Below are 22,982 nucleotides of genomic sequence, written 5' to 3' on the forward strand. Positions count from 1 at the left end.
AACTATTTTCAGTTAATATTTTGTAACTTTCAAACATATAACACGTTAGAGCAAAAAAAATTGTCTCATTGATAAAAATTATACTAAGTAGATGGAAGAAATACCAGATTTTATGGTGCCACAAATGAGAAATATGTACATACATTAGAATTGTTATCCTCACATAGATCAATAAACAGATAAATAGAAGTTTAAAAATAAGAGTATTCCATTTGAAAAATCTGAGAAGTAAAACCTAAATTACGTGTAGAATAAAATTAGCACAATTTTTTTTTAATGCAAGGAAAAAAAACTATTTTCAGTTAATATTTTGTAACTTTCAAACATATAACACGTTAGAGCAAAAAAAATTGTCTCATTGATAAAAATTATACTAAGTAGATGGAAGAAATACCAGATTTTATGGTGCCACATATGAGAAATATGTACATACATTAGAATTGTTATCCTCACATAGATCAATAAACAGATAAATAGAAGTTTAAAAATAAGAGTATTCCATTTGAAAAATCTGAGAAGTAAAACCTAAATTACGTGTAGAATAAAATTAGCACAATTTTTTTTTAATGCAAGGAAAAAAAACTATTTTCAGTTAATATTTTGTAACTTTCAAACATATAACACGTTAGAGCAAAAAAAATTGTCTCATTGATAAAAATTATACTAAGTAGATGGAAGAAATACCAGATTTTATGGTGCCACAAATGAGAAATATGTACATACATTAGAATTGTTATCCTCACATAGATCAATAAACAGATAAATAGAAGTTTAAAAATAAGAGTATTCCATTTGAAAAATCTGAGAAGTAAAACCTAAATTACGTGTAGAATAAAATTAGCACAATTTTTTTTTAATGCAAGGAAAAAAAACTATTTTCAGTTAATATTTTGTAACTTTCAAACATATAACACGTTAGAGCAAAAAAAATTGTCTCATTGATAAAAATTATACTAAGTAGATGGAAGAAATACCAGATTTTATGGTGCCACATATGAGAAATATGTACATACATTAGAATTGTTATCCTCACATAGATCAATAAACAGATAAATAGAAGTTTAAAAATAAGAGTATTCCATTTGAAAAATCTGAGAAGTAAAACCTAAATTACGTGTAGAATAAAATTAGCACAATTTTTTTTTAATGCAAGGAAAAAAAACTATTTTCAGTTAATATTTTGTAACTTTCAAACATATAACACGTTAGAGCAAAAAAAATTGTCTCATTGATAAAAATTATACTAAGTAGATGGAAGAAATACCAGATTTTATGGTGCCACATATGAGAAATATGTACATACATTAGAATTGTTATCCTCACATAGATCAATAAACAGATAAATAGAAGTTTAAAAATAAGAGTATTCCATTTGAAAAATCTGAGAAGTAAAACCTAAATTACGTGTAGAATAAAATTAGCACAATTTTTTTTTAATGCAAGGAAAAAAAACTATTTTCAGTTAATATTTTGTAACTTTCAAACATATAACACGTTAGAGCAAAAAAAATTGTCTCATTGATAAAAATTATACTAAGTAGATGGAAGAAATACCAGATTTTATGGTGCCACAAATGAGAAATATGTACATACATTAGAATTGTTATCCTCACATAGATCAATAAACAGATAAATAGAAGTTTAAAAATAAGAGTATTCCATTTGAAAAATCTGAGAAGTAAAACCTAAATTACGTGTAGAATAAAATTAGCACAATTTTTTTTTAATGCAAGGAAAAAAAACTATTTTCAGTTAATATTTTGTAACTTTCAAACATATAACACGTTAGAGCAAAAAAAATTGTCTCATTGATAAAAATTATACTAAGTAGATGGAAGAAATACCAGATTTTATGGTGCCACATATGAGAAATATGTACATACCTTAGAATTGTTATCCTCACATAGATCAATAAACAGATAAATAGAAGTTTAAAAATAAGAGTATTCCATTTGAAAAATCTGAGAAGTAAAACCTAAATTACGTGTAGAATAAAATTAGCACAATTTTTTTTTAATGCAAGGAAAAAAAACTATTTTCAGTTAATATTTTGTAACTTTCAAACATATAACACGTTAGAGCAAAAAAAATTGTCTCATTGATAAAAATTATACTAAGTAGATGGAAGAAATACCAGATTTTATGGTGCCACAAATGAGAAATATGTACATACATTAGAATTGTTATCCTCACATAGATCAATAAACAGATAAATAGAAGTTTAAAAATAAGAGTATTCCATTTGAAAAATCTGCAAGGAAAAAAATGCAAGGAAAAAAAACTATTTTCAGTTAATATTTTGTAACTTTCAAACATATAACACGTTAGAGCAAAAAAAATTGTCTCATTGATAAAAATTATACTAAGTAGATGGAAGAAATACCAGATTTTATGGTGCTACAAATGAGAAATATGTACATACATTAGAATTGTTATCCTCACATAGATCAATAAACAGATAAATAGAAGTTTAAAAATAAGAGTATTCCATTTGAAAAATCTGAGAAGTAAAACCTAAATTACGTGTAGAATAAAATTAGCACAATTTTTTTTTAATGCAAGGAAAAAAAACTATTTTCAGTTAATATTTTGTAACTTTCAAACATATAACACGTTAGAGCAAAAAAAATTGTCTCATTGATAAAAATTATACTAAGTAGATGGAAGAAATACCAGATTTTATGGTGCCACAAATGAGAAATATGTACATACATTAGAATTGTTATCCTCACATAGATCAATAAACAGATAAATAGAAGTTTAAAAATAAGAGTATTCCATTTGAAAAATCTGAGAAGTAAAACCTAAATTACGTGTAGAATAAAATTAGCACAATTTTTTTTTAATGCAAGGAAAAAAAACTATTTTCAGTTAATATTTTGTAACTTTCAAACATATAACACGTTAGAGCAAAAAAAATTGTCTCATTGATAAAAATTATACTAAGTAGATGGAAGAAATACCAGATTTTATGGTGCCACAAATGAGAAATATGTACATACATTAGAATTGTTATCCTCACATAGATCAATAAACAGATAAATAGAAGTTTAAAAATAAGAGTATTCCATTTGAAAAATCTGAGAAGTAAAACCTAAATTACGTGTAGAATAAAATTAGCACAATTTTTTTTTAATGCAAGGAAAAAAAACTATTTTCAGTTAATATTTTGTAACTTTCAAACATATAACACGTTAGAGCAAAAAAAATTGTCTCATTGATAAAAATTATACTAAGTAGATGGAAGAAATACCAGATTTTATGGTGCCACAAATGAGAAATATGTACATACATTAGAATTGTTATCCTCACATAGATCAATAAACAGATAAATAGAAGTTTAAAAATAAGAGTATTCCATTTGAAAAATCTGAGAAGTAAAACCTAAATTACGTGTAGAATAAAATTAGCACAATTTTTTTTTAATGCAAGGAAAAAAAACTATTTTCAGTTAATATTTTGTAACTTTCAAACATATAACACGTTAGAGCAAAAAAAATTGTCTCATTGATAAAAATTATACTAAGTAGATGGAAGAAATACCAGATTTTATGGTGCCACAAATGAGAAATATGTACATACATTAGAATTGTTATCCTCACATAGATCAATAAACAGATAAATAGAAGTTTAAAAATAAGAGTATTCCATTTGAAAAATCTGAGAAGTAAAACCTAAATTACGTGTAGAATAAAATTAGCACAATTTTTTTTTAATGCAAGGAAAAAAAACTATTTTCAGTTAATATTTTGTAACTTTCAAACATATAACACGTTAGAGCAAAAAAAATTGTCTCATTGATAAAAATTATACTAAGTAGATGGAAGAAATACCAGATTTTATGGTGCCACAAATGAGAAATATGTACATACATTAGAATTGTTATCCTCACATAGATCAATAAACAGATAAATAGAAGTTTAAAAATAAGAGTATTCCATTTGAAAAATCTGAGAAGTAAAACCTAAATTACGTGTAGAATAAAATTAGCACAATTTTTTTTTTTTTAATGCATAGATTTTGAAGCAAGGAAAAAAAAACTATTTTCAGTTAATATTTTGAAACTTTCAAACATATAACAAGTTAGTATAATTTTTATCAATGAGACAATTTTTTTATTAAGTACATGAAGAAATACCAGATTTTATGGAGCCACATTTGAGAAATATGTATATACATTAGAATTGTTATCCTCACATAGATCAATAAGCAGAAAAATAGAAGTTTAACAATGAGAGTTATTCCATTTGAAAAATCTGAAAAGTAAAACCTAATTTACCTGTAGAATAAAATTAGCCCCACATTTTTTTTAATGCATAGATTTTAAAGCAAGGAAAAAAAAAACTATTTTCAGTTAATATTTTGAAACTTTCAAACATATAACAAGTTAGAAAAAAAAATTGTCTCATTGATAAAAATTATAATAAGCACATGAAGAAATACCAGATTTTATGGTGTCACGTATGAGAAATATATATATACATTAGAATTGTTATCGTCACATAGATCAATAAGCAGAAAAATAGAAGTTTAAAAATAAGAGTTATTTCATTTGAAAAATCTGAAAAGTAAAACCTAATTCACCAGTAGAATAAAATTAGCACAAATTTTTTTTTAAATGCATAGATTTTGATGCAAGGAAAAAAAAATATTTTCAGTTAATATTTTGAAACTTTCAAACAAATAACAAGTTAGTATAATTTTTATCAATGAGACAATTTTTTTTTCTAAGTACATGAAGAAATACCAGATTTTATGGTGTGACATATGAGAAATATGTATATACATTAGAATTGTTATCCTCACATAGATCAATAAGCAGAAAAAAAGAAGTTTAAAAATAAGAGTTATTGCATTTGAAAAATCTGAAAAGTAAAACCTAATTCACCAGTAGAATAAAATTAGCACAAAATTTTTTTGAAATACATAGATTTTGATGCAAGGGAAAAAAAATATTTTCAGTTAATATTTTGAAACTTTCAAACATATAACAAGTTAGTATAATTTTTATCAATGAGACAATTTTTTTTTCTAAGTACATGAAGAAATACCAGATTTTATGCTGTCACATATGAGAAATATGTATATACATTAGAATTGTTTTCGTCACATAGATCAATAAGCAGAAAAATAGAAGTTTAACAATGAGAGTTATTCCATTTGAAAAATCTGAAAAGTAAAACCTAATTTACCTGTAGAATAAAATTAGCCCCACATTTTTTTTAATGCATAGATTTTAAAGCAAGGAAAAAAAAAACTATTTTCAGTTAATATTTTGAAACTTTCAAACATATAACAAGTTAGAAAAAAAAATTGTCTCATTGATAAAAATTATAATAAGCACATGAAGAAATACCAGATTTTATGGTGTCACGTATGAGAAATATATATATACATTAGAATTGTTATCGTCACATAGATCAATAAGCAGAAAAATAGAAGTTTAAAAATAAGAGTTATTTCATTTGAAAAATCTGAAAAGTAAAACCTAATTTACCTGTAGAATAAAATTAGCACAACATTTTTTTTTACGCATAGATTTTGATGCAAGGGAGAAAAAAACTATTTTCAGTTAATATTTTGTAACATTCAAGCATATAACACGTTAGAGCAAAAAAAAATTTCTCATTCATAAAAATTATACCAAGTACATGAGGAAATACCAGATATTATGGTGCCACATATGAGAAATATGTACATACATTAGAATTGTTATCCTCACATAGATCAATAAGCAGAAAAATAGAAGTTTAAAAATAAGAGTTATTCCATTTGAAAAATCTGAAAAGTAAATCCTAATTTACCTGTAGAATAAAATTAGCTCAACATATTTATTAATGCATAGATTTTGATGCAAGGAAAAAAAAACTATTTTCAGTTAATATGTAACTTTCAAACATATAACAAGTTAGAAAAAAAAATTGTCTCATTGTTAAAAATTATACTAAGTACATGAAGAAATACCAGATTTTAAGGTGTCACATATGAGAAATATGTATATACATTAGAATTGTTATCGTCACATAGATCAATAAGCAGAAAAATAGAAGTTACAAAAATTTTTTAACGCAAGGAAAAAAAACTATTTTCAGTTAATATTTTATAACTTTCAAACATATAACACGTTAGAGAAAAAAAAATTGTCTCAATCATAAAAACTATTCTAAGAACATGAAGAAATACCAGATTTTATGGTGTCACATATGAGAAATATGTATATACATAAGAATTGTTATCGTCACATAGATCAATAAGCTGAAAAATAGAAGTAAAAAAATAAGCGTTATTCCATTTGAAAAATCTGAAAAGTAAAATCTAATTTACCTGTAGAATAAAATTAGCACAAATTTTTTTTTTAATGGATAGATTTTGAAGCAAGGACAAAAAAACTATTTTCAGTTAATATTTTGTAACTTTCAAACATATAACACGTTAGAGCAAAAAAAATTGTCTCATTGATAAAAATTATACTAAGTAGATGGAAGAAATACCAGATTTTATGGTGCCACAAATGAGAAATATGTACATACATTAGAATTGTTATCCTCACATAGATCAATAAACAGATAAATAGAAGTTTAAAAATAAGAGTATTCCATTTGAAAAATCTGAGAAGTAAAACCTAAATTACGTGTAGAATAAAATTAGCACAATTTTTTTTTAATGCAAGGAAAAAAAACTATTTTCAGTTAATATTTTGTAACTTTCAAACATATAACACGTTAGAGCAAAAAAAATTGTCTCATTGATAAAAATTATACTAAGTAGATGGAAGAAATACCAGATTTTATGGTGCCACATATGAGAAATATGTACATACATTAGAATTGTTATCCTCACATAGATCAATAAACAGATAAATAGAAGTTTAAAAATAAGAGTATTCCATTTGAAAAATCTGAGAAGTAAAACCTAAATTACGTGTAGAATAAAATTAGCACAATTTTTTTTTTTAATGCAAGGAAAAAAAACTATTTTCAGTTAATATTTTGTAACTTTCAAACATATAACACGTTAGAGCAAAAAAAATTGTCTCATTGATAAAAATTATACTAAGTAGATGGAAGAAATACCAGATTTTATGGTGCCACAAATGAGAAATATGTACATACATTAGAATTGTTATCCTCACATAGATCAATAAACAGATAAATAGAAGTTTAAAAATAAGAGTATTCCATTTGAAAAATCTGAGAAGTAAAACCTAAATTACGTGTAGAATAAAATTAGCACAATTTTTTTTTAATGCAAGGAAAAAAAACTATTTTCAGTTAATATTTTGTAACTTTCAAACATATAACACGTTAGAGCAAAAAAAATTGTCTCATTGATAAAAATTATACTAAGTAGATGGAAGAAATACCAGATTTTATGGTGCCACATATGAGAAATATGTACATACATTAGAATTGTTATCCTCACATAGATCAATAAACAGATAAATAGAAGTTTAAAAATAAGAGTATTCCATTTGAAAAATCTGAGAAGTAAAACCTAAATTACGTGTAGAATAAAATTAGCACAATTTTTTTTTAATGCAAGGAAAAAAAACTATTTTCAGTTAATATTTTGTAACTTTCAAACATATAACACGTTAGAGCAAAAAAAATTGTCTCATTGATAAAAATTATACTAAGTAGATGGAAGAAATACCAGATTTTATGGTGCCACATATGAGAAATATGTACATACATTAGAATTGTTATCCTCACATAGATCAATAAACAGATAAATAGAAGTTTAAAAATAAGAGTATTCCATTTGAAAAATCTGAGAAGTAAAACCTAAATTACGTGTAGAATAAAATTAGCACAATTTTTTTTTAATGCAAGGAAAAAAAACTATTTTCAGTTAATATTTTGTAACTTTCAAACATATAACACGTTAGAGAAAAAAAATTGTCTCATTGATAAAAATTATACTAAGTAGATGGAAGAAATACCAGATTTTATGGTGCCACAAATGAGAAATATGTACATACATTAGAATTGTTATCCTCACATAGATCAATAAACAGATAAATAGAAGTTTAAAAATAAGAGTATTCCATTTGAAAAATCTGAGAAGTAAAACCTAAATTACGTGTAGAATAAAATTAGCACAATTTTTTTTTAATGCAAGGAAAAAAAACTATTTTCAGTTAATATTTTGTAACTTTCAAACATATAACACGTTAGAGCAAAAAAAATTGTCTCATTGATAAAAATTATACTAAGTAGATGGAAGAAATACCAGATTTTATGGTGCCACATATGAGAAATATGTACATACATTAGAATTGTTATCCTCACATAGATCAATAAACAGATAAATAGAAGTTTAAAAATAAGAGTATTCCATTTGAAAAATCTGAGAAGTAAAACCTAAATTACGTGTAGAATAAAATTAGCACAATTTTTTTTTAATGCAAGGAAAAAAAACTATTTTCAGTTAATATTTTGTAACTTTCAAACATATAACACGTTAGAGCAAAAAAAATTGTCTCATTGATAAAAATTATACTAAGTAGATGGAAGAAATACCAGATTTTATGGTGCCACAAATGAGAAATATGTACATACATTAGAATTGTTATCCTCACATAGATCAATAAACAGATAAATAGAAGTTTAAAAATAAGAGTATTCCATTTGAAAAATCTGCAAGGAAAAAAATGCAAGGAAAAAAAACTATTTTCAGTTAATATTTTGTAACTTTCAAACATATAACACGTTAGAGCAAAAAAAATTGTCTCATTGATAAAAATTATACTAAGTAGATGGAAGAAATACCAGATTTTATGGTGCCACAAATGAGAAATATGTACATACATTAGAATTGTTATCCTCACATAGATCAATAAACAGATAAATAGAAGTTTAAAAATAAGAGTATTCCATTTGAAAAATCTGAGAAGTAAAACCTAAATTACGTGTAGAATAAAATTAGCACAATTTTTTTTTAATGCAAGGAAAAAAAACTATTTTCAGTTAATATTTTGTAACTTTCAAACATATAACACGTTAGAGCAAAAAAAATTGTCTCATTGATAAAAATTATACTAAGTAGATGGAAGAAATACCAGATTTTATGGTGCCACAAATGAGAAATATGTACATACATTAGAATTGTTATCCTCACATAGATCAATAAACAGATAAATAGAAGTTTAAAAATAAGAGTATTCCATTTGAAAAATCTGAGAAGTAAAACCTAAATTACGTGTAGAATAAAATTAGCACAATTTTTTTTTAATGCAAGGAAAAAAAACTATTTTCAGTTAATATTTTGTAACTTTCAAACATATAACACGTTAGAGCAAAAAAAATTGTCTCATTGATAAAAATTATACTAAGTAGATGGAAGAAATACCAGATTTTATGGTGCCACAAATGAGAAATATGTACATACATTAGAATTGTTATCCTCACATAGATCAATAAACAGATAAATAGAAGTTTAAAAATAAGAGTATTCCATTTGAAAAATCTGAGAAGTAAAACCTAAATTACGTGTAGAATAAAATTAGCACAATTTTTTTTTAATGCAAGGAAAAAAAACTATTTTCAGTTAATATTTTGTAACTTTCAAACATATAACACGTTAGAGCAAAAAAAATTGTCTCATTGATAAAAATTATACTAAGTAGATGGAAGAAATACCAGATTTTATGGTGCCACAAATGAGAAATATGTACATACATTAGAATTGTTATCCTCACATAGATCAATAAACAGATAAATAGAAGTTTAAAAATAAGAGTATTCCATTTGAAAAATCTGAGAAGTAAAACCTAAATTACGTGTAGAATAAAATTAGCACAATTTTTTTTTAATGCAAGGAAAAAAAACTATTTTCAGTTAATATTTTGTAACTTTCAAACATATAACACGTTAGAGCAAAAAAAATTGTCTCATTGATAAAAATTATACTAAGTAGATGGAAGAAATACCAGATTTTATGGTGCCACAAATGAGAAATATGTACATACATTAGAATTGTTATCCTCACATAGATCAATAAACAGATAAATAGAAGTTTAAAAATAAGAGTATTCCATTTGAAAAATCTGAGAAGTAAAACCTAAATTACGTGTAGAATAAAATTAGCACAATTTTTTTTTAATGCAAGGAAAAAAAACTATTTTCAGTTAATATTTTGTAACTTTCAAACATATAACACGTTAGAGCAAAAAAAATTGTCTCATTGATAAAAATTATACTAAGTAGATGGAAGAAATACCAGATTTTATGGTGCCACAAATGAGAAATATGTACATACATTAGAATTGTTATCCTCACATAGATCAATAAACAGATAAATAGAAGTTTAAAAATAAGAGTATTCCATTTGAAAAATCTGAGAAGTAAAACCTAAATTACGTGTAGAATAAAATTAGCACAATTTTTTTTTAATGCAAGGAAAAAAAACTATTTTCAGTTAATATTTTGTAACTTTCAAACATATAACACGTTAGAGCAAAAAAAATTGTCTCATTGATAAAAATTATACTAAGTAGATGGAAGAAATACCAGATTTTATGGTGCCACAAATGAGAAATATGTACATACATTAGAATTGTTATCCTCACATAGATCAATAAACAGATAAATAGAAGTTTAAAAATAAGAGTATTCCATTTGAAAAATCTGAGAAGTAAAACCTAAATTACGTGTAGAATAAAATTAGCACAATTTTTTTTTAATGCAAGGAAAAAAAACTATTTTCAGTTAATATTTTGTAACTTTCAAACATATAACACGTTAGAGCAAAAAAAATTGTCTCATTGATAAAAATTATACTAAGTAGATGGAAGAAATACCAGATTTTATGGTGCCACAAATGAGAAATATGTACATACATTAGAATTGTTATCCTCACATAGATCAATAAACAGATAAATAGAAGTTTAAAAATAAGAGTATTCCATTTGAAAAATCTGAGAAGTAAAACCTAAATTACGTGTAGAATAAAATTAGCACAATTTTTTTTTAATGCAAGGAAAAAAAACTATTTTCAGTTAATATTTTGTAACTTTCAAACATATAACACGTTAGAGCAAAAAAAATTGTCTCATTGATAAAAATTATACTAAGTAGATGGAAGAAATACCAGATTTTATGGTGCCACAAATGAGAAATATGTACATACATTAGAATTGTTATCCTCACATAGATCAATAAACAGATAAATAGAAGTTTAAAAATAAGAGTATTCCATTTGAAAAATCTGAGAAGTAAAACCTAAATTACGTGTAGAATAAAATTAGCACAATTTTTTTTTAATGCAAGGAAAAAAAACTATTTTCAGTTAATATTTTGTAACTTTCAAACATATAACACGTTAGAGCAAAAAAAATTGTCTCATTGATAAAAATTATACTAAGTAGATGGAAGAAATACCAGATTTTATGGTGCCACAAATGAGAAATATGTACATACATTAGAATTGTTATCCTCACATAGATCAATAAACAGATAAATAGAAGTTTAAAAATAAGAGTATTCCATTTGAAAAATCTGAGAAGTAAAACCTAAATTACGTGTAGAATAAAATTAGCACAATTTTTTTTAATGCAAGGAAAAAAAACTATTTTCAGTTAATATTTTGTAACTTTCAAACATATAACACGTTAGAGCAAAAAAAATTGTCTCATTGATAAAAATTATACTAAGTAGATGGAAGAAATACCAGATTTTATGGTGCCACAAATGAGAAATATGTACATACCTTAGAATTGTTATCCTCACATAGATCAATAAACAGATAAATAGAAGTTTAAAAATAAGAGTATTCCATTTGAAAAATCTGAGAAGTAAAACCTAAATTACGTGTAGAATAAAATTAGCACAATTTTTTTTTAATGCAAGGAAAAAAAACTATTTTCAGTTAATATTTTGTAACTTTCAAACATATAACACGTTAGAGCAAAAAAAATTGTCTCATTGATAAAAATTATACTAAGTAGATGGAAGAAATACCAGATTTTATGGTGCCACAAATGAGAAATATGTACATACATTAGAATTGTTATCCTCACATAGATCAATAAACAGATAAATAGAAGTTTAAAAATAAGAGTATTCCATTTGAAAAATCTGAGAAGTAAAACCTAAATTACGTGTAGAATAAAATTAGCACAATTTTTTTTTAATGCAAGGAAAAAAAACTATTTTCAGTTAATATTTTGTAACTTTCAAACATATAACACGTTAGAGCAAAAAAAATTGTCTCATTGATAAAAATTATACTAAGTAGATGGAAGAAATACCAGATTTTATGGTGCCACAAATGAGAAATATGTACATACATTAGAATTGTTATCCTCACATAGATCAATAAACAGATAAATAGAAGTTTAAAAATAAGAGTATTCCATTTGAAAAATCTGAGAAGTAAAACCTAAATTACGTGTAGAATAAAATTAGCACAATTTTTTTTTAATGCAAGGAAAAAAAACTATTTTCAGTTAATATTTTGTAACTTTCAAACACATAACACGTTAGAGCAAAAAAAATTGTCTCATTGATAAAAATTATACTAAGTAGATGGAAGAAATACCAGATTTTATGGTGCCACAAATGAGAAATATGTACATACATTAGAATTGTTATCCTCACATAGATCAATAAACAGATAAATAGAAGTTTAAAAATAAGAGTATTCCATTTGAAAAATCTGAGAAGTAAAACCTAAATTACGTGTAGAATAAAATTAGCACAATTTTTTTTTAATGCAAGGAAAAAAAACTATTTTCAGTTAATATTTTGTAACTTTCAAACATATAACACGTTAGAGCAAAAAAAATTGTCTCATTGATAAAAATTATACTAAGTAGATGGAAGAAATACCAGATTTTATGGTGCCACATATGAGAAATATGTACATACATTAGAATTGTTATCCTCACATAGAGCAATAAGCAGAAAAATAGAAGTTTAACAATAAGAGTTATTACATTTGAAAAATCTGAAAAGTAAAACCAAATTCACCTGTAGAATAAAATTAACACAACATTTTTTTTAATGCATAGATTTTGAAGCAAGGAAGAAAAAAAACTATTTTCAGTTAATATTTTTAAACTTTCAAACATATAACACGTTAGAACAAAAAAAATTGTTTCATTGATAAAAATTATACTAAATATAAGAAGAAATACCAGATTTTATTGTGCGTCATATGAGAAATATATATATACATTAGAATTGTTATCCTCACATAGATCAATAAGCAGAAAAATAGAAGTTTAAAAATAAGAGTTATTCCATTTGAAAAATCTGAAAAGTAAAACCTAATTTACCTGTAGAATAAAATTAGCACAACATTTTTTTTACGCATAGATTTTGATGCAAGGGAGAAAAAAAACTATTTTCAGTTAATATTTTGTAACTTTCAAACATATAACACGTTAGAGCAAAAAAAAATTGTCTCATTGATAAAAATTATACTAAGGATAGATCACTAGGGTACCCCGGGGCGTGACTCCCTGTGTTTACCTAAAGAAGGTAAACCCCCTCAGGGGCAGATTTTATGTTGCCACATATGAGAAATATGTATATACATAAGAATTGTTATCGTCACATAGATCAATAAGCAGAAAAATAGAAGTTAAAAAATAAGCGTTATTCCATTTGAAAAATCTGAAAAGTAAAACCTACTTTACCTGTAGAATAAAATTAGCACCACATATTTTTTAATGCATAGACATTGATGCAAGGAAACAAAAACTATTTTCAGTTAATATTTTGAAACTTTCAAACATAGAACAAAAAAAATTGTTTCATTGATAAAAATTATACTAAATATAAGAAGAAATACCAGATTTTATTGTGCGACATATGAGAAATATATATATACATTAGAATTGTTATCCTCACATAGATCAATAAGCAGAAAAATACAAGTTTAAAAATAAGAGTTATTCCATTTGAAAAATCTGAAAAGTAAAACCTAACTTACGTGTAGAATAAAATTAGCACAACATTTCTTTTGATGCAAGGAAAAAAAGACTATTTTCAGTTATTATTTTGTAACTTTCAAACATATAACAAGTTAGAAAAAAAAATTGTCTCATTGTTAAAAATTATACTAAGTACATGAAAAAATACAAGATTTTATGGTGCCACATATGAGAAATATGTATATACATAAGATTTGTTATCGTCACATAGATCAATAAGCTGAAAAATAGAAGTAAAAAAATAAGCGTTATTCCATTTGAAAAATCTGAAAAGTAAAACCTAATTTACCTGTAGAATAAAATTAGCACAACATTTCTTTTAATGCACAGATTTTGATGCAAGGAAAAAACAACTATTTTCAGTTAATATTTTGTAACTTTCAAACATATAACACGTTAGAGCAAAAAAAATTGTCTCATTGATAAAAATTATACTAAGGAGATAAAGAAATACCAGATTTTATGGTGCCACAAATGAGAAATATGTATATACATTAAAATTGTTATCGTCACATAGATCAATAAGCAGAAAAATAGAAGTTTAAAAATAAGAGTTATTCCAGTTGGAAAATCTGAAAAGTAAAACCTAATTTACCTGTAGATTAAAATTAGCACAACATTTTTTTTAATGCATAGATTTTGATGCAAAGAAAAAAAAACTATTTTCAGTTAATATTTTGTAACTTTCAAACATATTTCAACGCAGCAATACTGCCCATGCATATGATTTTAGCGACATTCGTAGAATATTTGGCAACAGTTGAATTAAATATGTAAACGTTAACAGAATTTAGAGCGGAATTCTTTTTGCAACATTAAAAAAAAAAAAAAAAAATCACTGTAAATCTATTTATCAATTAAGAATTTATCATATTTTTTCCCATTCCAAAAGAAACTATGTAGAAACAAAAATAAAACAGGGATTATTTCACCATTCTAAATCATTTAATTGTAAATAAAATCTTTAAATTGAAAGAATGAATATTTTTATGAATAAACCTTTAAAGACTAAAAATATAAGGTTTCTTTGTTTAAAAGAAACTATTTGTAAAGCAAAGTAGAAAATAAAACTGGTATTGTCCTTACATTTTCAAACATTTAATTTATTAAAATTTTAAAAAAAAGTATAAACATGTTTATAATTTTAAAAAATGAAAAGTCTTATTTTGCATGTTTTGGTTTAAGTTAACAAACACAAAATTGAAAAATAAACAACTTTGTATATCAGTTGAATACTTTACATAAATTGAAAATATTAAGATGTAACTTAAACACTTAAATTAAAAATATAAAATAAACATTTACTAAACATGTCAATCTGATATTTTTGTATATAAATTTAAAATGTTTTTTTATTCACAAAATGAACTGTTAGAGAAAACTCTTGCTTCTTCAATCAAGAATGAAAATCCTTAATGGTATTAGATAGAGTATCTATCATACAAATTAAAATATTGAAATCAATAATTTAAATCAAAGTCAAATAAATTAATAACCATGTAATTTTTGTTACATGAAGTAAGCTTGAATCAGTAGATAAAAATTGTTTAATAGTTGCTTGAAGTAAAAAATAATAAAAATTTAAAGTTTTGCAACACAAATTTATAAAATGCTTTATATGTATAGACAGAAAAATTTTATAATGCAATGCTAACAGGAATAACTTTTTATTTTATAACCATCGTTGAACAGTCGATCCAATTTTTGGGTTTACGACTGCTAATGTTCAACTCCATAGCCTAGCAATTTTGAACCCAAACCAGAAGACAAATGTACTCCTGGATCATGTATTGGGAGATATTTGAATTTGTGGAGGACTTTTTAAGGAAACAAACCTGCATCTGTGTTAAATGAAAAGGAAAAGCACAAAGACACTTTTACAGTTAGTCTGACTGCAAGGGAGCTCTAATACAGACGTCAGCACTGTGGTCGGTGCCAGCAGAGTGCGGAATTCATATAAATTAATCATGGCTGTGATTCGAGATCGGTTCACCTCATTGGAAGGCAAAAGCTCTATTCCCTGAACCACCACGGCTGGCTCAAGAGATAACATTAGAAGACGTGGCATACATCTTTTGTCATAATGCATTTTGTATAAAAAAATTAATTAATCATACTTTTAAGTCTTCAACGTACAGCCGTGTGAAAAATTAACAAAAAAGAACTATTGACTCTGTTTTATTGGGTTTTTTTTTTTTTAACTCATTTGCTGGGATTAGCCTATAAACAGCATTCAAAATTAGCAACACAGTACTAACAAATAATTAAATTACTAGCCCTAAGGACCTCAGCATTTGTGCTGCTGCTCATCATATTCGAATTCAATTTCAAGTTTCAAATTCAGTAGAAAATAAAAAACATTCAAGTTAACTTTTTTTTTTAAAAAAGAATCCCATATCTTTGGAAGGATAAAATATAAATACCTGGGTACAGTAAAATAGCTTAGCTATCCTATATCCTAACAAAATATATAATAACCAAAATTGTAAAACAAATAAAAAAAATTCACTTAACATACATTTACGACCCATAATCCAATGTGTGGCTCGCATTCATAAAAACAATTGTCTTGTATGAAGTGTTTCTTGCATGGAAGAGACATATTTCTCTTCACTTGGCTGAAGCAATGATCATAACTAAAATTATACAACTTCAATTCATGAATATCTTGAGTTACAGTTTCTGTACAGCAGGCATGATCTTTCCAAGGGCTACACTAAGGAAACAACAAATATTACAGTTTAGGCCTAGTGTAAGGGAGTTTATAAAGTCAATTCAACATTTAAGTTACTTAAATTCAGACTAATAACTAATCTATTTGAATTAAAATATCCAAAAATAATAAAATGAAGAGTTAGTATCTAACTCCAGAACCATTTATGCTAGTGTCCTGAAATTTGGACAGTGGATGAAAGGAGTAATTTAAGCCAAAAATAATGAAGAAAACATAATTATTCTTTGAGGGGAACCGTAAAAAATCACCAAACTGTTACTGTCTCTGAATCAAATTTGTTATAAACTAAATAGATATTAATTGAAGTAAAAAAAATAAGTTATATACTAAAAAGCAAAATTAATAGAGAAATGTTACTAGTTTGTTAAAGAGAAGCCTAAAAAAATTGTCAAATTATTGACACCAATGATGCTTATTTAATTTTCAAAATATAACTGAAATGAAAAACAAGCTATGTAGTACTATAAAAGCAAAATCATTGGAGAAATGACACCAAATTATTTAGAAGAAGCATAAATGCTATTATTGTTGAATTAATTTTGGTAACAGGCAATACTGATACTTTGGTATTTGGTGCAGTTTCAGTAGGTACTATAAATAGGTAATGTAAATATACGAATCAAGGTAGAATTAGTGGTGGTAATAGTGTAAATAGGGATAAGTGGAGAAGAAAATTGAGAAAAAATTTTCCTATCATGAGTTAGCCTCAAGAAACAGCATCATGTCAAATGATATTGAATTGCATTTCGTAGTATCATTTGGCATCATTTAATCTGTATCATGATAGAATGAACTAATCAAAATGTTTTTTGCTTATAATAACATAAAGCCAACTGGAAGGACAAAATATAAAACTGTAACTATAATAATACAGATAAAACTGGAATTTTTTGTTAGCTTTACTGATTATGTTGGTGAATACCTTTTAGTCTTGTGTATAACTTAGTAATGCTTTTCAGCTCTAATTAATTGATTGTTTATTTTTTCAGCATGTACGAAGAACAGGGTCAAGGTTTCAAACTAAAAATTGATAAAATGATTTATTTATATCATGACTTTAATCACTTAATAGTTAAATCATTACTAAAAGTAGAGTTCAAAAAAAAAAAGTACTAAAAAAAACTACCAATGTTTTTAAAATATTTTTTTATATGAAAGGTAATAAAAAAGAATTATTTTTAAGCATGATTGCATGACATTATCATACACACTACATACAAACAAAATGACTTTTAGGTAGTGATTTTAAAGAGGTAGAAGTTAAATATAGTCCTATTGATTCTTCTGTGTGTAACTTTAAGGAAGATAATAGCCCTAAGTATTCAGACTATCATCCACCCACACTGGAAAAGCTTTCTAATAAATATAAATGTACACTGCGCCAAATAGAAGTACGACCCTAAATAACTTTTGATCAAATGATCAGATCTTCATGTTCTGAACGTGATCTTATTGGTTCGAGGAGACATCAAATATGTTAATTATTTAGTTTTAATTATATGATATTTTAAGCTACAAAATCAGACATAAAAACATACTTTCTCTGAATAAACATACCTTTTTTCAATGGATTCAGATTTCTGCCCCTGAAAATATAGGGGCAATCTGGGAAATAGGGTCCTAATCATTTGGTATGGAGTGCGATCCAAAGCTTTGACTCCTTAATGTTAATTTTACTTTTTGCAGAGTTTGCCATAACTTTTTTAACGAGTTGAAAAGTCTTTGCACACAATTATAAAGTCGTAAAATAAAATCAGGTATTTAAAACTCGATGACTCAAGAACTATCCAAAAGATTTTGCTTCAATTTTGTCATATGAAATTAGATACTTAATGTAAAAAATTTCATATTCAAAAATTTTTCAACAATTAGGTAAATAATAAATATTTACTAAAAGCTTTTTTTTTTTTTTTTGCCTAGAGTTCTCTCGTGTGCAAAATTTTTCAATTCGCTCAAAAATTTTGCGAAATATGGCAAAATGCGTAAAAAATAACTACCCCTCGTAAACTATTAGGACCATATTGATCACAGCCCCTATACCCTTATATTTTCGGTGTCAGAAATTGAAATCCATTGAAAAAAAGGTATGCTCATTGAAAAAAAGGTATGCAGATGTATGGGGTCAATGCCATATTCACCTCCATTTCTACATGATACTAGCTAGAGCATAAATAAAATATTCTTCCTATAAAATAATGGTGACAAATGATCAACTACATCACAACATAGACAAACAGTTCAAATTAATAAAAATGGAATTTTGTCATAATATATATATATATATATATAAAACCTGGCTACATTTAGTGTGCGAATTTAGAAATAATACAAAATTATTTATAATTAATGTAATGAAATTCTTTAAATAATCTCGTATATAAATCTCTAACGGACCCAGAATCCGTTTCAAAAAAGAGTTGTGAGCAAAAAAGGCAGAATTTGTTTCTTGCCAGTCTCAATTTCATTAAAAAAGGCAGGTGTTCTGTCATTTTAAAAGAAAAAAAAATGAGGAAATAAAAGGTTTGCATTATTAAAACTTTTGTAGAAGTCAAAACATATTTTATTCAAATTATAAAAAATAATGAAAATGGAAGGAAATATTGTACTTGGTCATGTAATGAGTATTCTTTTCCTGGTATTCTTTTGTGATTTTGGCCATTCAAACACCAGTTCAACAATTCATCTTTGTTTTGGCTCAGTTGGCTTAGAGATTCCTTAAGTGTTGTTAAAAGTACCAACACAATAAATTGATGAAAAAGAGCCTGCAATATCAATTAACTGTTAAACATTTAAATATGCTTAGAAAAAGACTAAAATACATTTAAATATGGGATAACATCTATATGTATATTTTGTCACAAAATTATGTTCCTTTACCCCATGACAGTAAACTCCAAACACTGTAATATGTATAGTTTGTCCAAAGTAAGAACTCCCCTAGCCATTCGCCTGGACTGTGGTGGTGACTATGGTGACGAGGTATAACTATTTCAAATAGGAGTGTGAGGTCATCGTTTAGGGCATGGAAGAGTAAAGAGAAGCTACCCTCCATTAAATGCGCTATTCTTATTTCCATAGCAGCAGATGGCCTCATACTTTGTTGCGGGGGGAGTTCATACTGTAGACAAACTATACATGACCTAACATACATCTCCAGAGCCAGACATTTCAAAAGTGCTTCAGCTCAAAAACAACTTCCCTCTTCCCATTCATTCAGCAGACTTGATATTAAAATTATTACTTTTGAATTTCGTCCTTTCATTACAACCTCTTTAGTTTGATTTTTGTACTCAGTATTTTGTAAATAAAGTTGTCAACAGCCTATCTTATATTAGGATTTACTTAAACATTGCCTTATTAGAAGTGAGGTAAGTAAGTAATTAATTAGAAAATGTAAGAATATAAATATTTGAATGACGCATACTAAATATTGTCATTGTCCAATGAAAGGAATCAGTTGAACATAAAATTTTGGTCTACATTTTGTGGCTTTACATTCTAGGTCCACAAAATTAATACTAAGCGAACTAAACATTAGTAGCTCCCTGTTTGCCTGACCACCCAACCCGAACATCTGTTCCTGCACCAAAGCTCAAGAAAAATTGGGATGGGCACAATAGGCCTTAGTCGTCCTTAGGCTATTGCACCACCGAGTTTAGTTTACAATATAGTAAAACCTATAATCATAATAACATAATGAACTGTTAAAATAACCTAATAAAATTTCCTTTTATTACTAAATAATTTATATAATATAAGCACTACTAAAACAACATATATTGAATAGACTCATATCAAAACACACAAATAGCATACCAATTATTAAGTATGAATACTCTAAAAAATTCTGAATAATAATAAAAAATTCTGAAATAATATGCTGTTTAGATTTTTTAAAAAAACTTTTTGATACTAGATTAAATTTAGTTTCAATTTTAGCTATTCTTTCAATACATACTGATCAACATTTTTATTTTCGTCCATTTTGTCCAGTTTCTTACAGAGTTCTTATAGAAATGCAGAGTTCTTATAGAATGTAGAAATATAACAAAAGGATATCTTTTGTTATATCATGCTTAGCAATAAGCAAAACATTACCTAATTAACAACCATATCAATCCATTATTGGAAACAAGTTCTGACAATTTAAACTTATTTTAAATAAATACCTAAAAATATTTAATTTGAGAACTTAAATCTTTAAAGGGTAAAGTAATGCACTTGACAATTTTTAATTTTATAATTTTCCTGTTAGACAAGGTTCCTAACTAAAAATTACTTAGACTGGAAAACAAATTAAGAATTTTTGACTGATTTTTAAAAAAGTAATAACAATAAAATGGAAGTATTTTTGCTAACTCAGAGCTGAATGAATTCTTGGGAATGCAATGAAATAAACACATATAATAAACACACATAGAAACGTACAGAAATATTATTTGACAGAATTAAACAACAAATGCAGTTTTAAAGTGTATAAATGTAAACAAAAGAAGGAAGAAAAAAAAGATACCATTCCGTGTTTTCCAAAGAAGTTTCTGGGAATAAATAGTGATTTATTAAAATTCAAAAATAAAATTTTAAGACCGGAAAGCAAGAAGATTAAGAATTTCAGATTAAAAAATTATTAAATGGACTAAAAAAAACTTGGTCACAAGCAGAACTTGTTGACCGGCTTGACTCGAGTGTTATATTTCTTCCGTCCGACAATAAAACATTCACCAAGTATAACAAAAATAAATAAGACAGCATGCTGCGACCCATGTGTTATATCATTCAAACACGCCAATATACAAAACACTCTCAAAATAATCGCCAAATATTCTTGGAAGCAATGCCAAAACTCAAAGACTTCTAGCATCGAAAAGGTTTTAAGTCACTCTAGGTTCGTAAAATATCAAGAGAATTGTATTGGTCACAAGACGACGGATTAAACTCAAAAGTTGAAAAAGTTTGCTTGAAAACTCAATAAGCATGCGTTGGCGATTAAAAAATTCCTAACACTATTTGTTTCCGCCAAAAACCTCCATGTAACTAGATTGCTGGTTTATTCCTGCGCGCGCATAGCCGTCGTTGGCGAAGAACGGTTTAGGCGGGAGAACATGGTACCCAGAATTTAAGCATTATCGCTTTTTTGTTGAAATTTTCTCCTTGGAGTTGCGTCATCCTTCATCGTCAGTATTATATCATTTATCGTCGCGTGAAATATAGGACTTAGTTATCAACCTTTTCCCTCTTCAAATTTTTTCTAGAAAAACTACATGGACAGAATTTTGAAGATGAAATATGAAGGCACTTTTTAAATTTAGTTTAAAAAAATTTAATTCAAAGTTGAACAACTAAAAGATTGACTGCTTCAATTTAATATTCTTTGTTTTTAAGCTGAGAAATTTATAAATAAGGTTTAAATATTTCCCAAATGTTTGTTTTATAAATGCAAGGAAATTAAATATATTATATTTAACATCGTAGGTACTGCGCAATTATTTAACGTAATTTTTATTACATTTAAAAATTGTTCCGAATTCATAAAGAAGAATTCAAAAGTTTAAATTGAAGAAGAAAAAAACACTATAAATTGACTCGTTTGGGCTCTGAAGGACGGTACATATTTTTAAAAAAGTAAAAAGTGATAGCAGAAGTGAAGCTTTACTATAATTTATTATAAAGAAACAAGACATTATTGTCTAATAAAAAATATGATATAATAATATTGTGATACATAATATGATATGATAAAAATGTAACACATATGATATAATAAAATTATTTACATCTAAATTTGAAGTCAAAGAACAAAAGAACAATACATTTTTACATCCAGAGTGGTAGGATACAAAAGGAAATATCCAATCGGCATACTGTAACGAATCAAGCTACATTAAAGAGAAACAATTCTTTTTTATAAAAACACAATTATTCGATAACCACTCATAAACTAAGCAGACTTAAATTAAAATACCCGTAAAGGGTTAGTATGAACCTGAAATTCAAACCAAAAACTATTCTCTTCAAAATTAATAACTTTCTGATGTTCCATAAAATGTCTCGTTCTTTTATTTTTAATTTCTCATTCAATTTTTCTCATTTTATTCATGCTTTTATCAGCAAGATTTTTTTCCTGGTAGGTTTCTTTCTCTACCACTTTTTTCTTAAACGCATTTTTTCCATCATTTCAGTTTTTGTAGTCGGACATTAATGGAATAAACAGTGAAAATCTAAAGAACGGCAGCTAAATGTCTTTGTTAAAAATTATACATAACAGTAATTATTACATAAATGCAATATTAACAACTCATGCTTGTCGTT

The 22,982-nt window shown here is 25.9% G+C and overlaps 1 protein-coding gene across 2 annotated transcripts in view; it reads right to left on the reverse strand.

Annotated features, from left to right (window-relative positions):
* Positions 1-21,514, reverse strand: part of LOC147816654 (folate receptor gamma-like) — a 46,160-nt gene extending 24,646 nt beyond the window's left edge. The window contains exons 1-3 of one of the 2 annotated variants that reach the window (XM_087149775.1): positions 21,187-21,514; positions 19,280-19,435; positions 16,458-16,655 (exon numbers count right to left, since the gene is read on the reverse strand). In XM_087149775.1, coding sequence (XP_087005901.1) covers positions 16,458-16,655; positions 19,280-19,435; positions 21,187-21,189 — 357 coding nt within the window. In that variant the 5' untranslated portion in view covers positions 21,190-21,514. The remainder of the gene's footprint in view (positions 1-16,457; positions 16,656-19,279; positions 19,436-21,186) is intronic. The other variant, XM_087149779.1, reaches the window with a different exon arrangement.
* Between the last annotated feature and the right edge of the window lie 1,468 nt (positions 21,515-22,982).

This window comes from Parasteatoda tepidariorum, chromosome 1 (assembly GCF_982258835.1).
Source record: "Parasteatoda tepidariorum strain Cologne lab strain chromosome 1, Ptep-v5.0, whole genome shotgun sequence".
NCBI classification, from domain to species: Eukaryota; Metazoa; Arthropoda; class Arachnida; order Araneae; family Theridiidae; genus Parasteatoda; species Parasteatoda tepidariorum.